The sequence below is a fragment of the Triturus cristatus genome, chromosome 8, assembly GCF_964204655.1.
Source record: "Triturus cristatus chromosome 8, aTriCri1.1, whole genome shotgun sequence".
In the NCBI taxonomy this organism is placed as follows: domain Eukaryota; kingdom Metazoa; phylum Chordata; class Amphibia; order Caudata; family Salamandridae; genus Triturus; species Triturus cristatus.
In genome coordinates this window covers 1,665,044,736-1,665,059,995 of record NC_140591.1, presented here as the reverse complement: position 1 = coordinate 1,665,059,995, position 15,260 = coordinate 1,665,044,736, and the positions used below count along the sequence as shown (strand labels likewise).

General features: G+C 41.4%; 1 protein-coding gene across 1 annotated transcript in view; it reads left to right on the top strand.

Moving 5' to 3' along the window:
* The window catches only part of LOC146808522 (vomeronasal type-2 receptor 26-like), a 67,277-nt gene extending 52,822 nt beyond the window's left edge, over nucleotides 1–14,455 (top strand). Inside the window, exons 2-3 of the mRNA XM_085623975.1 lie at nucleotides 9,059–9,182; nucleotides 13,527–14,455. Coding sequence (XP_085480101.1) covers nucleotides 9,059–9,182; nucleotides 13,527–14,455 — 1,053 coding nt within the window. The remainder of the gene's footprint in view (nucleotides 1–9,058; nucleotides 9,183–13,526) is intronic.
* Nucleotides 14,456–15,260: the final 805 nt, after the last annotated feature.

Sequence of the window (15,260 nt, the reverse complement as noted above, 5' to 3'; positions counted from 1 at the left end):
GTGATTGTCATACAGCTAGTTGTAATCAGACAATTGTGCGGTCCAGTGTTCTGGTTGGCGTGAATAAACAGAATGGGGGAGCAGGAACATGGTGTGACAAGATGTGAATGCATTGTCATAGCTCCCAAGATATAGATATGTTTGTGCTGGGGTGACTATGTGACTTTGTGGTGCACCATCCCCCAGGTCACATTAGCCTTTCTTCTTCCCTTTTGATTGACAGATTGTAATATTTCTGTTTTTTCTTTTTCCGTCTTCCTTTGTTTTTTTGTTATAAGGGGTGTGTTGTTTTTGCATCACATTGTGTTGCTATGACACCCTGTTGCAGCTGCCCCCGAGAGCCACCTTTACTGTTCTCTGGCACAGCTTATGTTTGTGTGCAACAGCATCCATGCCTGTCCTTCCATTTCGGCAGTCTTTGTGACATTCATATTTGGCCTTCTATTCCCCCTGTCATTGTTGTGTCCATGTCTGGCATTCTATTCCCCATATCAATGTGGCATCCATGTCTGGCTATCATCACCCTAGTCCCTGTGGCTACTCTATCTCGCCTTCCATTCCTCCAGTCCCTGCGGCATCCATGTCTGGCTCCTATATCCCTAATGCTTATGGCATCTATGTTTGTCCTTCCATTCCTCCTATCCTTGAGGCATGTATGCCTGTCCGTCCAACTGCCCAATGCTTGCGGCGTCCATGTCTGTCATTCCTCCAGTCTTGTGGCATCTATATCTGGCCTTCCATTCCTCCAGTCCTTAAGGCCTCCAAATCTAGCCCTCTACTCATTATGACATGTATATATATATATATCATGCCATTCCTCCAGTTCGCCTGGCATCCATGTATGGCTAGCATTCCCTTAGTTCTTGTGGTGTTCTTGTCTGGCCTTTCTTTTCTTCAATTATTGAAGCGTCCATTTCTCGACTTCCATTCTTGCACTCCATATGGTATCTGTATCTGGCTTTCCATTCCTCTAGTCCTTGCGGTGTGTCAGTCTGGCCTTCCATTCTTTCACTCCATATGGTATCTGTGTATGGCCTGCCAGTCCTCCAGTCCTTGCGGTGCGCCAGTCTGGCCTTCCATTCTTTCACTCCATATGGTATCTGTGTATGGCCTGCCAGTCCTCCAGTCCTTGCGGTGTATCAGTCTGGCCTTCCATTCTTGCACTCCATATGGTATCTGTGTATGGCCTGCCATTCCTCCAGTCCTTGCGGTGCGCCAGTCTGGCCTTCCATTCTTGCACTCCATATGGTATTTGTGTATGGCCTGCCAGTCCTCCAGTCCTTGCGGTGTGTCAGTCTGGCCTTCCATTCTTGCACTCCATATGGTATTTGTGTATGGCCTGCCAGTCCTCCAGTCCTTGCGGTGCGCCAGTCTGGCCTTCCATTCTTGCACTCCATATGGTATTTGTGTATGGCCTGCCAGTCCTCCAGTCCTTGCGGTGTGTCAGTCTGGCCTTCCATTCTTGCACTCCATATGGTATTTGTGTATGGCCTGCCAGTCCTCCAGTCCTTGCGGTGCGCCAGTCTGGCCTTCCATTCTTGCACTCCATATGGTATTTGTGTATGGCCTGCCAGTCCTCCAGTCCTTGCGGTGTGTCAGTCTGGCCTTCCATTCTTGCACTCCATATGGTATTTGTGTATGGCCTGCCAGTCCTCCAGTCCTTGCGGTGCGCCAGTCTGGCCTTCCATTCTTGCACTCCATATGGTATCTGTGTATGGCCTGCCATTCCTCCAGTCCTTGCGGTGCGCCAGTCTGGCCTTCCATTCTTGCACTCCATATGGTATCTGTGTGTGGCCTGCCAGTCCTCCAGTCCTTGCGGTGTGTCAGTCTGCCGTTCCATTCTTGCACTCCATATGGTATTTGTGTATGGCCTGCCAGTCCTCCAGTCCTTGCGGTGTGTCAGTCTGGCCTTCCATTCTTGCACTCCATATGGTATTTGTGTATGGCCTGCCATTCCTCCAGTCCTTGCGGTGCGCCAGTCTGGCCTTCCATTCTTGCACTCCATATGGTATCTGTGTATGGCCTGCCAGTCCTCCAGTCCTTGCGGTGTGTCAGTCTGCCGTTCCATTCTTGCACTCCATATGGTATTTGTGTATGGCCTGCCAGTCCTCCAGTCCTTGCGGTGTGTCAGTCTGGCCTTCCATTCTTGCACTCCATATGGTATTTGTGTATGGCCTGGCATTCCTCCAGTCCTTGCGGTGCGCCAGTCTGGCCTTCCATTCTTTCACTCCATATGGTATCTGTGTATGGCCTGCCAGTCCTCCAGTCCTTGCGGTGTGTCAGTCTGGCCTTCCATTCTTGCACTCCATATGGTATTTGTGTATGGCCTGCCAGTCCTCCAGTCCTTGCGGTGTGTCAGTCTGGCCTTCCATTCTTGCACTCCATATGGTATTTGTGTATGGCCTGCCAGTCCTCCAGTCCTTGCGGTGTGTAAGTCTGGCCTTCCATTCTTGCACTCCATATGGTATTTGTGTATGGCCTGCCATTCCTCCAGTCCTTGCGGTGTGCCAGTCTGGCCTTCCATTCTTGCACTCCATATGGTATCTGTGTATGGCCTGCCATTCCTCCAGTCCTTGCGGTGTGCCAGTCTGGCCTTCCATTCTTCCATTATGCTAGTTGCTTTTGTGGTACATAGCATTGAGTGTCTCTCTTTGTTCTACGGCTCGTTTCCTCTCTGTAATCTTATACTTTGCTCACTCAGTCACATTTTTACTATTTAAATATACCTTATTGAAAACAGAAACAGGAATTGGTAACATAAAAGGAATAGCAAAGAAATGAAAAGTACAAGTGTATGTAAAGTTATTCACATTCATAAAATGAGATAGAATTCTAAGTGAAAGTAATGAAGCATGAGCATTTATCCTATCAGAAAGCATAATGATATGAAGGAAAGAAAGGAGAGAGAGGAGGAGGAGACACATAAAAAAATATACAAGTTTCCAGATAGTTCGAAAATAGTAATGAAGTAAAATTGTATTCGTGAAAATAAACATTACCAAGTGGAAGAACATCGCACACAAAAGACGTCGAAAATATAAATATTCCAGGAGGTTTTGAAACCTTTTCAGCAATAATAGCTGACATTGTATCACATGCACTAGAGTGATCAGGAAATAGTGTTAAAGGCGAGGATGTGCATTCTCACGTGAGCGCCAATGCCAGAGGATGTACATCGGCTGTACCTCGTGATTAAAGCACGTGGCATAGCGTCACCCTCCACACACTCACACGTTCTTCCAGTGTGATGATGTCTGGTCGAATGCCACAGCCAATAAGAGATCTAATAAATGAGGTGTGGCTGGATATCGCTCCCAATCGTAGCAAACGCTACCTAAAAATGTATTTTGTGTGAGAAAGGAACAGTAGCTTAAAACAGTACAGTCATTTGTTTTCAGACCTGTAACCAGAAATCGTGACTATGAGGGCAAACAAACAGCATTTGCCTCAAGTCTCAGTGAGGTGCATTCCATGACCAGCAATCGCTGTGCAAGACAACTTTCCAATTCAAAAATGACACTGGAGCGATAGGGGTCCGTATTGTATTATCCCGTTTGTGTAGTGTTAGCAGCTGTCAAAGGTTTATGGATTTTAGTCCAAATCCGATCCCAACAGCGAGTGGACCAATCCACTAGTAAATCTTATCACCGTTGTAGTTCACGATTAGATTTCTGGTGAATTTGAGGGGGAGAGGTAAAGTATTTACATATAATATATGACAGATGCCTTAGGGCTGCTTTTCAATAAGGAAATACAATTTTGTTCAGTGTGTCCAAGTTAACTGTTTGATCATGAAACCAGCAAGGTACATTGTTGTCTTGCAAAGATATTGACTTTGCTGGTTGAGTGTGAGTGTTGTAAATTTGTGAGCAAAGGAGGGCATGAGATGGAAAAGTGATTGCGTTGTGGGGAATGAGATGGGCATATGGTTATCAATTAAGTGAGAAATCAAATTGAATCCCTTATCCCTCCAAGATTTCAAACATAAAGTTCTATTTTTAAGTTTGAGGTGTGTATTACACTACATAGAAGAGTTTATAACGTTTGTTTTATGCAAATGTTAAGGGATAAGAAGGTGTTGGAAAAGTTTATATGAATGTGCAATCGATGGATGGGAAAGAGGTGGGTTTGGTAGAAAAGGATAACAAATCTGGAAAAGAAAAGGAAGAAATAAATGATTGTTAAAGAAACAGCCATAATGGGTTGGAAAAAATAATATCAGCGTTAAGCCAGTTCGTACCTTGTTTAAGGCAACTTTAATCGTGACATGTTTGGAAATTAGGAAAGTTAACACCACATTGTTGTTAATGATTTGAGGAGGCTTATTGCTCCAAAGAAAATGCGAAGTCAAGTTTTTAAACAAATGAAGGGTTAGGTGTAAGGGAATCATGGAAATTAAACACAACAAATGAGGGGAGCATGATCTGAATGGAGCTCGATCTCCCACGCCAGGGTCTGAAGTTTCAACGGTCAGTGCGGTCTGCCGAGGATTTCTTCAGGAGGGAGTAGACCACGGCGTGTTTCCAGTCGTCGGGGAACATGGCGGTTGCCAGGGAGTGATTGATGGTGTGGCAGAGCATGGGTGCGATGGTGTCGGCGGCTCTTTTGAAAATGTGTTGGGGGCAGGGGTCCGTGGGGGCCCCAGAGTGGATTGACATCATCGTCTTCAGTGTGTCTTTGGTGGTGAGGGCTGTCCAGTTGTCGTTCGCTGGCTTCAGGGGGTCCGGGGGTGGAAGGTGAGGGTTCAGTGTGTCATCGAAATTGTCATAGATGCTCTTGATTTTGTGGTGGAAAAAGGTGCTGAGTTTGTCGCAGAGGCCTTGTGAGGGAGGGATGTCAGTGGACTCGGTGGTGGGTTGGGCGAACTCCTTGATGATGTTGAAGAGTTCTTTGCTGTTGTGTGCGTGAGTGGAGATTCTGTCTTCAATCGCTTTTTTCCTTGTTTTTCTGATGAGTTGGTGGTGGGCGTTGGTGGCGGCTCTGAAGTTGTTGTAGGCTTCTGTGGATTTGGTGTTCCTCCAGGCCTTTTCGAGGTGGCGGCAAGTGCGTCTGGACTCTCGAAGTTCGGTGGTAAACCATCTGGCTTTCTTGGCGCCGGTGTTGTTGTTTTTCTTGAGGTGGGCTATGGTGTTGGTGCTGTCGGGGATCCATCTGTGCAGGGTTCGGGCTGTGGTGTTGGGGTTGTCGTTTTCTGCGATGGTTGGAGTGGAGTTGCTGAGTGATGAGGCTAGCTGGTCGTCGGTGATTCTGGTCCAGTTTCTTCATGACAATGAATCAGTGGTCCTGCTCATATTTATCAAGGTTTAAAATCTGTCTGGAGACATTGGCAAATCTGCAAACCTCTGCGGAAAAAGCAAGTCAACATAAATTGCAAACAACATGGTCAAAAGCATTTTCATCATCTAGAGCAATGGTAGCTGGTTCATGAAAATGTTTGAGGCCTTACCAAGGACATTGAAAAGGCAGTATTATCAGAAGGAAAGTGACCCTTTACAAATTTCAACGTGTTCCGGACCAATGATTTGAGATAAACGGGGCTCTAAACAAAGTGCTAGAATTTTGGCAAAAATGTTATAATCCTCATTTACCAAGGATACAAGGCGATAATTCCTATGTAGCTGTAAATTCTGATTTTCCTTGGGATAAAGTACCTGTGGCATCCTGGGAATGAGCAAATATTGGTAGAGTTTGAGAAGCCAAGGAAATAAAAGTGTAGATAAAATAGAGTAGTATTCAAGTATAAATCTGTCTGGCCCTGGCATCAGGTGTTAACTGTTTGATAGCTGCTGTGATATCTCTAAGAAATATATTGCTTTCTAGTTTGGAAAACTTTACATGTTCCAACTTAGGTTTTGGGGTGAAATTCAAATAAGCATTAATTTGCTGGATCGAGATATTGTATTCAGGGGGTTTAAGGATACTAGTTGGCCTTGAGACATTGTAATAGATTCAATTATTTTCTGTTCATGTTTGACTTTTAAGTAATTGGCCAAAGGTTTTCCTGTTTTGTCCTGGCCCTGATAATATCTACCACTTTGACTTAAAAGGGAAGAGGAAGCTTGTTGAGTAGTTAAATGTTTAAAAGGAAATTTGGCTTGTATCAGTTCATGAAAGAAAATTTGTGATGTGGAGGTATAAAAAGCGTATTCCAAATTTGGATTTTTTTGTCATCCTCATTCTTTTTGCAGCTAAAGTAGATGATAAATCATCTTGCTGATGCTTTATAAGTTTTCTAGAGAATAGGTAAATAAGTTTATTGAGGGGTATTAAAAATTAAAACTTCCGTTACAAAATTCCTAAATTGCCTGTTGAAGAAAGAGTCCAGAAGCAAAGAATTATTACATCTCCATCTCAGTGGGCGAGATGGAATGAGCAATAAGTCAAAATATGCAACAGTGGGAGCATGATCAGGAATCAATATAGAGCCAATTTCAGAGTTGAGAAGATTTTGACCCAGAGATTTAGATGTAAATAAGTAATCAATTCTGAATTATGTATAGTATGGTGGGGAATAGCAGGTATATTTAACTCGCCACATGTCTATTAATAGTTTTTGGGAGATGGCAGAACAGAAAGATTTATGCATTTTTGTTTGAAGAGATCTAACTTTAGAAGCTCTATCCATAAATGGATCATGATTCCAATTGCAGCCGATAATGAAGTATTCTCTGGTAATGTTAAAAAATTTGCTTAGTGATATCAGACCAAAAAGAATGATTTACTGTGGAGGGTCCATACACATTAAAAAGTTTGTCTATTAAAAGATCAATTGTAACCGATCTACCCTCTGTATCAATGGACTGTGCTAATTTTTTGACATTTATGCATTTCTGAATTAGTATTGGTGTGCTGTTTTCTTCTGTGGAGTAGAAGTGAAACAGATACAACCCACCTAATGTATTTTAAGTTTTGGGGTTCAGATTCAGTTAAAAGTGCTTCCTGTAAAAGTGCAATATCTGAATGTAGTTTATATAGGTGTAAGAGAACTCTGTGAAATTTGATCGAGTTATTCAGACCTTTCAAATTCCATGAAATTACTCTCAATTAAAAATCAGTAAAATGCATATGCTACGATAATGCTTACAATTATATGGACATCAGATTGTTGAATAAAAGGAGCATTGAAATGATAGAGAGTATATTCGTGTACATAATAAATATGAAAAGAAGTGAAAGGACAGGTGGAGTGGAGGAAACCACAAAAAAGCAAGATGGACATAGGGACACTCTGAACGGTAATAACATCTAGGATAGACATTGTTGCGTAGTGAGACCACTGTAAAGAAAATTAATGTCAATCAAAATTTATGAGATGCAAAGAAAGTATAACCATTACAATATAACAAGTAGAACAGGGAAGCTATGAATGTATCTCTTCCATTTAGACTTCTCTGCATTGATGGAGAAAGGTCTTACGTTTTGCAGGATCATCAAATGTCATCATTTTATTCTGATACTTTAAAACAGCACGGGTGAATGAGGTCAAATCTTTCATTAATGGGCCTTAACCGTGGTCGTATATCTAGAAATTGCTTAATCTGTCAGTTGTAACGTTTTCCATATCTTGCGAGAAATAACATTTGTGACTAAATCATATAATTTCCTTCTTCAGTTTTGCTACATTGAGGACTGTGAGAAGATCAATATGTTCCAGAAAGAGGATCATAACACCTCTAGGTTTAAAGTAGTTCCAGAGCTTAGTCTCTGAACATGTCCGATGTTGAGAGAAGTGAAGGGCTGAGGCTCAAAACATTTGGCAGAAATGCTATGAAATCCTGAAGAGGGTCAGATCCTTCCACATTTTCTGGCAAACCAAACATTTTTAAATTATTTCTGTGGTTTCTATTCTCAAGAGCTTCTGTGTCCCTCTTCAAGATTCCTAATTCTGGTTGCATCCAGTGCACTGTGGAAGTAGTGTCTTGAATACCACTCACTCATTGTTCCAAGCCCGAGACGTGTTTGTACATATAAGATCACTTTGCCTCAAAACTGAGTAATATTTTTGTAATATCTCCCATAAAGGGTTTCAGAGCCTGTATCTCCTCCAGTATCAGTGCCATACAGATGGGAGGAGGAGATTTAACTGAAGATGGAGGATTTGTATTTGGTTGTTTATGTGCTGAAGTTAGTGCAGATTTGACTGATACTTGAGATTTAGAGATGACCTTAGAAGGGGAGTCAGATTGTGCCTCTGTCCATGGAACAGATGGTTTATTTTGCAAATACTTAGAAAGGTTATAACAATGCAGCGAACCAGATGATGTATTATCTAGAGGCCTCCATTGATGTATACTCCCCATAAACCATTGTTTAACTAGGCGGAGATCTATCCATAAGAAAAATATAGCAATGGGAGAAAAAATGTGGCACAACCAAATCGCTGACAAAAAATAAAGTAGCAGTTAAAGGAGAAGTAAAATTATAACAGAAAGAGGTAAGGAGAGTCTGTTTTGAGAGGAATATGCCTGCAAATAGGACTAAGTACATTAAGATGTGGTTGTCAATACGTGCAGTGAAAAAACACTGCACAGCTGAAGAGACGACAAAATGGTGCTCCAAATACTGCGAGTATGAGGACAGAATAAAATGAAGCCAAAGATCTAAGGACCTTGCTGGAGGAATTGAAAGTATAGGTATATAAATTCTTATTGTTAAACAAGTATTACTTTCATGTGGTAGAAGTAATAATTCCAAAACTTGCGAAAGCGCTGAATATCAAAAAGGAGGCACTCATCAGTGATACATTGTAATTATGTGCTGAAGCTTGGTAACGAGTAGGAAAAATATCAAAGTGCTCCTAAGGTGAAGGTAAGAAGGTCCTGACATAGCACCATGGAGAAAATAGTCTTTCTGCCATTGAAATAGGCAAGGAATTAGACCACCAATGCAGGCTCTGCAATCACACAGCCATTGTATCTGGTGTCCAAGCCACGTCCCCACTCTGTCACCTCTTTAACTGTTGCATGTTGTGCACTGGTTCATCCTTACTAGTTGTGACCATGTAAATCTCCCCTGGTGAGATTTAGCATTTAAGTGTTCTTTTCTGCTGTCCCTGCAGGTTCCTTCATCAGCCTGCAGTAAAAGTTGTCTCCCTGGTTTCCGTGAGGCTGCCAGAGAAGGGGAGCCAATATGCTGCTATGACTGTGTTCCCTGCTCACAAGGAGAGGTCTCTAGTGAAGTCGGTATGTTCAACCTCCATATTCTTCAACCTCCATATTAAATGTATGCACACTTTCTGCCATATGCCATCTTAGGGTGCTCTCTAGTAGGAGCCCGTTGGCACCGATCCACTGAACTCACTAAATACCAACACCATTTTTGTTTCTGAATCTATATATACTGCTCAACATTAAATCCAAAGGTGAATTGATGCTTCACTATGACCACAGTCACAAATAATAAAAAGGATTTCATTATGCTTCATAAGTTTAGTTTAGTTTCAAGACAAAATGAAGAGAAAATGACAGCAAAGTATGAAAATATAGCAGTAAATTAGTGTGCTTGTTTAGAACTATGTCTTTCAAACAATGTGGAAACCCGAGTCTATATCCCTTGCAGACTTAGCACATATAACACAGTACCTATTACACACAGTGAGGAGGGAAATGTGTACACATTGAAGACTGTACACTTTGAACACCCTTCGTATAGAATGCTGCGCACAATTGATTTTTCTGCCTGTTTTTATATCAATTCCATAGTAAATCCAGGGATAGTAACTCAATGCAAATAACATTAATACGAGTAAGAGGTAGTATGTTAGCTACAGGTTTAGGGTTGTTTACCATTGATAATGAATAACTTGCAGATAAAACCATAACACAAGTGTATTCAACGTTTGTGTGTGAAGTTGCCACCAGCATTTTTTTAGTTATATCTGTGCACAATATTTCTGTAATTTAATATGGTAGTACCACATTTGAGGTATGACTGCAAATCTTGATAGGTGGTAAGAATGTGTGGCAATCTTTACACACATTTAAAGGTGTTGCATGTTTTTGTTTATGTTTTTGCAGCACCAAATTGGCCTGTAAGTATTGGAGCGATGTGCAACAGTTACATTACAAAAGAGATAGAGGGCCATATTTATTATTACTGCATGCAGTGTGGCACAGCAAGGGAACTTGCTGCACTGTATTGCTAAAAACAAATGATTCACATTTACAAACATTTGAAGCATTTCTGCTCTTTGCTTGCACTGTGCCCTGCCTAGCACTAATGCAGCTACATGTAGGCATAGTTCAAGGGTGCCTGCGTTAGAGACAGGAATATTTTTGTAGAGGAAGGGAAACCTTAATGCACACAAACACTCCACTTGGACATATTCCTTTTTCCATGAGTGCTGCAGAATGCAGCACAAATGGAAAGAGGAAGTAATGAGGAAAAATAAAGATAATTCACCTCTCTATGCTTCTCAGGTGAATCAGGTAGGTTCACCAAAAAAAACATGGGTGGAAGCATGTGAGCGGTCAATGCTCCACTCATGGTACACCTTCTTGAGACAAAGTTACCCAAGGCGGCGCCATGCGTTACTTTGTACTTATTTTGCAGCAGGGATGAACCACAAAAGTGAGGCACCCCAACACAAAAAGATAGTAAATCTAGAACTAAGTAATTTACTAAGAATTTGAAGATGTTGAGCAGGTGTGAAAATCAAGCTTGGTTCCCTAGCTCCAAAGTCTACAGCTCTGGCTGTAACACTACAGCCTCTCCATGATACTCATGTAAGTCTTATGTATGGCACAATTTAGCCTTCCCTTCCACTTGTTACTGTTTCTGATACAGAAATGATTATGTGTTTGTAGATTGTGGCTTGACAAACTTAGGCCCTAATGTATACCAGGCATATGGCCCTCCGCTCCGCCAAGGCCTAAGAACACCTCATTCAAAGAGGTACGTATTGTCAGGAATTGGATGGAGGTCTACCTTTTCTCCTCTTTCAATCAAGACAATACAGGTAAACATCTCAATTAGAAACCAGGGGAAAATGGGGTAACGAGAGATACAAGTGGCATTGGTTAAGGACAGGTGCTGAATATTGGCTCAGGTCTTTCACATAGCAACCGCTCAGTATTCTTTAGAAAAGACCACAAAACATAATGAGTCTGAAGGTATATCTAGAGAAAAGGGGGAAGATATCTGTGAGGAAGTGGGGCAAGAGACGGTGATTACCACTTAGTTTGGGGGAGTGATACTGCAAAGCCAGTAGTGCTAATTTTCTTTTAGGGAAGGGAAGACTAGTAGCCATCTTGGAGCCTTCCTGCCTTCAGGAAAGAGACTATGAGAGAGTGGAGAATGCACTACTTTGCATCACTCAGAAAATGAACTTCAGCAAGTCAAGACCACTTTTGCATATTTAGGAGAGACAGAAGACATCTTAGATTTCTGGATATAACTTCCCTCATGGCCCACAGACATTGTTAGGCACTCATCATATGATGTTGCTGCAATTGGGACCTTGCTTCACAGATCTCTGATTTCTTTTCAAAGATTTCAGAAAAGCATGTCCACAAACATATCCAATCAATGTAAATTCAGGAAATATGGGGAGGAAACCTAAAAGAAATAGTAGATCAAAAGTGCAGGGATGAGAAAACTGGTTTACAAACTAATCAACTGCAAAAAATGCAGAAACAAGTGGAGTACTGCCAGTCACCTGCTTTTGTGCAGGAGGATGATCTGTACTCCAGTTTCCCTACACACCCCAGGAGTTCAGCCCTCGAAATCAGAAGTGAATGCCTATGAATTCAGCTCTGATTAAAAGAATGACCTCCAAACATCGGTCTTCCATAACCTCCACTCATTGGGAACTATCTGTCATAAACAGGGAAGGAATATTTCCTGTGTGAGATACTGCAGGATTAGTGTGAGATACATGGAAGCCAGCACTTGAAGGTATACATGAGCAGAGCCTACTAAACACTTAATCATAAAAGGGCCTTTACACCTGAAAGCGTACATGGGATGAGAACCTACAAAGTTCAAATGTTTAGTAAAGAGCAGCGTCTTATAGGAAGGTGTTAGCCTTCAATATTTGTATGTCTAATTCATATAATGTCCTTTGGCCTTTACGAGATTGCCGACTGACTGATGGCTCTTATTAGTGTTAAGATGTGTCATACAGAGGATATTGAGGTGGGAGAATTGGTCAAAGGAATGCTATGTAAATGTATCCCAAAGAAAAATTAAAATGGTTAAGTGCCCATTGAAGAATAAGGAGTTATTATGAGCAAATTCAGCAAGTGAGATTGCTTGCTCCAGTCCATCTGATGATCCCTCAAATGTCACCACACATATTGCTCTTTGGACTGATTCAAACTCTCTGTCTCACCATCTGTCTAATAATGGTAGGTAGTGGTTAGGAGATGTATGGTTGTGGTACTCTTTGTTAATTCACCCTCAAAGTGTGCCATTGAATTGTGTACCACTGTCTGTGATAACAATGTCTGGTAATCTATTAACTATGAGTACATTATCCAAAAGGATTACATCAATTCAACCTTTGATGGTAGTCCTTTCATGGAAGTTAATTGACCCAATTTAGTGACGGGATCTACCACCAGCATTGTGCTGCAATCTGGAGACAGAGTTTGTTCTACTATAAAGTCAGCAGAAATCATGGGCCACAATTGTTTTGGGTGAGACATATAATGTAATTACCCTGTTGGTTTCATGACTAAGCTGTTAGCCTGGACACACTGAACGTTCTTGTACATATTCATAAATTGCATTGGTCGTGCTGAGCCACCAGAAGTGTGTTTTTTTATTCATTCCTTCATTTTTCTTATTCTGGGATGTTTTGCCACTGGCAGGTCATGACACAATTTCATATCTTGTTATTTAATTCTTCTTGTGGAAGATAAAGAGCTTCACATTGATATAGAAAGGTTCCCTGTTTCTTTGTTTTCTGAGGAGCTTCTTTAATTCAGAGTTCCATGTTTATCCCCTATTGGGCTGTTGTATCTTTTGCAAGGAAGGACCGCTTTAAATCAGAATTACTTGTACCTAAAGAAAGAATCTTCACCCTTACTACTCTCTGGCTAAATGCATTTGCTACACTAGTTATTTGAATGACGCTTGGATTGTTTTCAATCCGTATGGCTTCAGTTATGTAATATTAATGACAGCACCCCCACTCTGAAAATTATTTCAGCACCACTGGTGTTTTTCTTCATCGGATTAGTCTCTGCTGTCAACATACTGAGAGTGCACCCACCTCTAAATGATGAGGGCAAACATTTAGGTTAGTTGGGAGGGTACTGTGTCACCGTTATGACAGAGTACCCTCTCTGCCAAAATCCAAATTGGGTCTAAAGTGTCCATAGGCCACTGCCTGATACCAACATCCTGATGAGCATCTGGACCACAGAAAAGATTTCCTAGGGCAGAGGGATATGGCATATGAACATAATAGTCTTTCCTTTTAACAAAGTGCTCGTGTTATCTTTGACATGATCAATATTTCTTATGTATTGTTTACAATAAAAAGAAAAAAATAGTCCTAATTATTTCGAGTTATTTTTCAGATTCCACTGAATGTCGTAAATGTCCTGATGATCAATGGTCCAATGAGAGACGTGATCAATGCATTCCAAAAGTGATTGAGTTCCTCTCATACGAAGAGCCATTAGGACTAACAATCACCATCTCAGCCACCACAATGACACTGCTTGCTGCTTCTGTCTTGTGTGTCTTTATCAAATATAGAGACACTCCCATTGTCACAGCCAACAATCGTGAGCTCAGCTACATTCTCCTCCTTGCTCTCATGTGCTGCTTCCTCTGCTCCTTCATCTTCATTGGTCATCCTAGTAAGCTCACCTGCATGCTGCGACAGACTGTCTTTGGCATCATTTTTTCCATCAGTGTCTCCTGTGTTCTGGCTAAAACTATAATTGTTGTTATTGCCTTTCATGCAACAAATCCCAGCAGCTACACAAGAAAATGGATTGGATCAAAGACACCAAAATGTATTGTGGCATCCTGTTCTCTTGTTCAAATTATTATCTGTCTTATCTGGAGTTTTAGTTACTCTCCCTTTCCAGAACTAAATATCAAATCTAATACAGGTAAGATCATTCTTGAGTGTAACGAAGGGGATACCATCTTCTTCTACTGCATGCTGGGATACATGGGCCTCCTGGCCACAGTCAGCTTTATAGTGGCCTTTCTCTCAAGGAATCTCCCTGGAAGCTTCAACGAGGCCAAGCTGATCACCTTTAGTATGGTGGTGTTTGTCAGTGTGTGGATCTCCTTCATTCCGGCGTACCTGAGCACACGTGGGAAATACATGGTGACTGTTGAGGTGTTTGCCATCCTTTGCTCCGGTGCTGGACTGCTTGGATGTATATTCTTCCCAAAGTGTTACATCATTTTGTTGAAGCCAAACCAGAACATCAGAGCACATCTAATAGACAAAGTCAAAGGAAAATTAATCATTGATAAAATTGAATGAGAATAACTAATGTAAGAGATAGTCATCAATTAATCTTTGGATATTCATTTTTATTGCATCCTATAAAAATTTGAAGCAAAATATGTGGGGCCTGATTCACAAAGGTAAACTTACACTTTTGTTTTTCACAACTACGGAGACTCAACACATAAAACAATAGAACTGCCTCATCTTTCTATGAGTGGACACTCCACAGTCATAAAGATACTACTTCTAAAATACCTTTGCACATAGCAAACCACCATAAACTTGCACAAAATTGTACGTTTATGTTTGTGAATCAGACTCAGATAGTATTAAAAAAACTGTTGTTGCAATCCTTGTACCAAGCGAGCTGAAAAGTGAAACATTCTGCATAACCTTGACTTTAACACTACTATCATATTAAACAAAAGGTGTGGATAGACAGCTACAGTTGTCCATAACTAAGATCTAAAAACAAGGGGATCGCAGAGCTTACAAATGATAACTGTAGGGCAATTATTGATCTGTGGTAATGTGTTATGCAGAGTTCTGGCCCTAGGTGTTATTCTGTGGTCAAACTAATACTTGTGTGTAGGGATTTCAAAAGGAATATGCCTGATTAATGTTTCTCGCCTCAGAGAAGAGCCTGGGAAGGTATTCTACTCAGTATTCAAGGCAATAGTCACTGCCTACATGCAGATATCTAGACAGGCCAGAAATGGAGCTGCTGTGGTAGGAAACCTTGTATACTCACTATACGCAGTGTCGGAAAGAACAGCAGATGAAGGCCGAACAGGATTGTACTCTGTGGGCAGTATCCATCCCATGTTGCAAATGACTT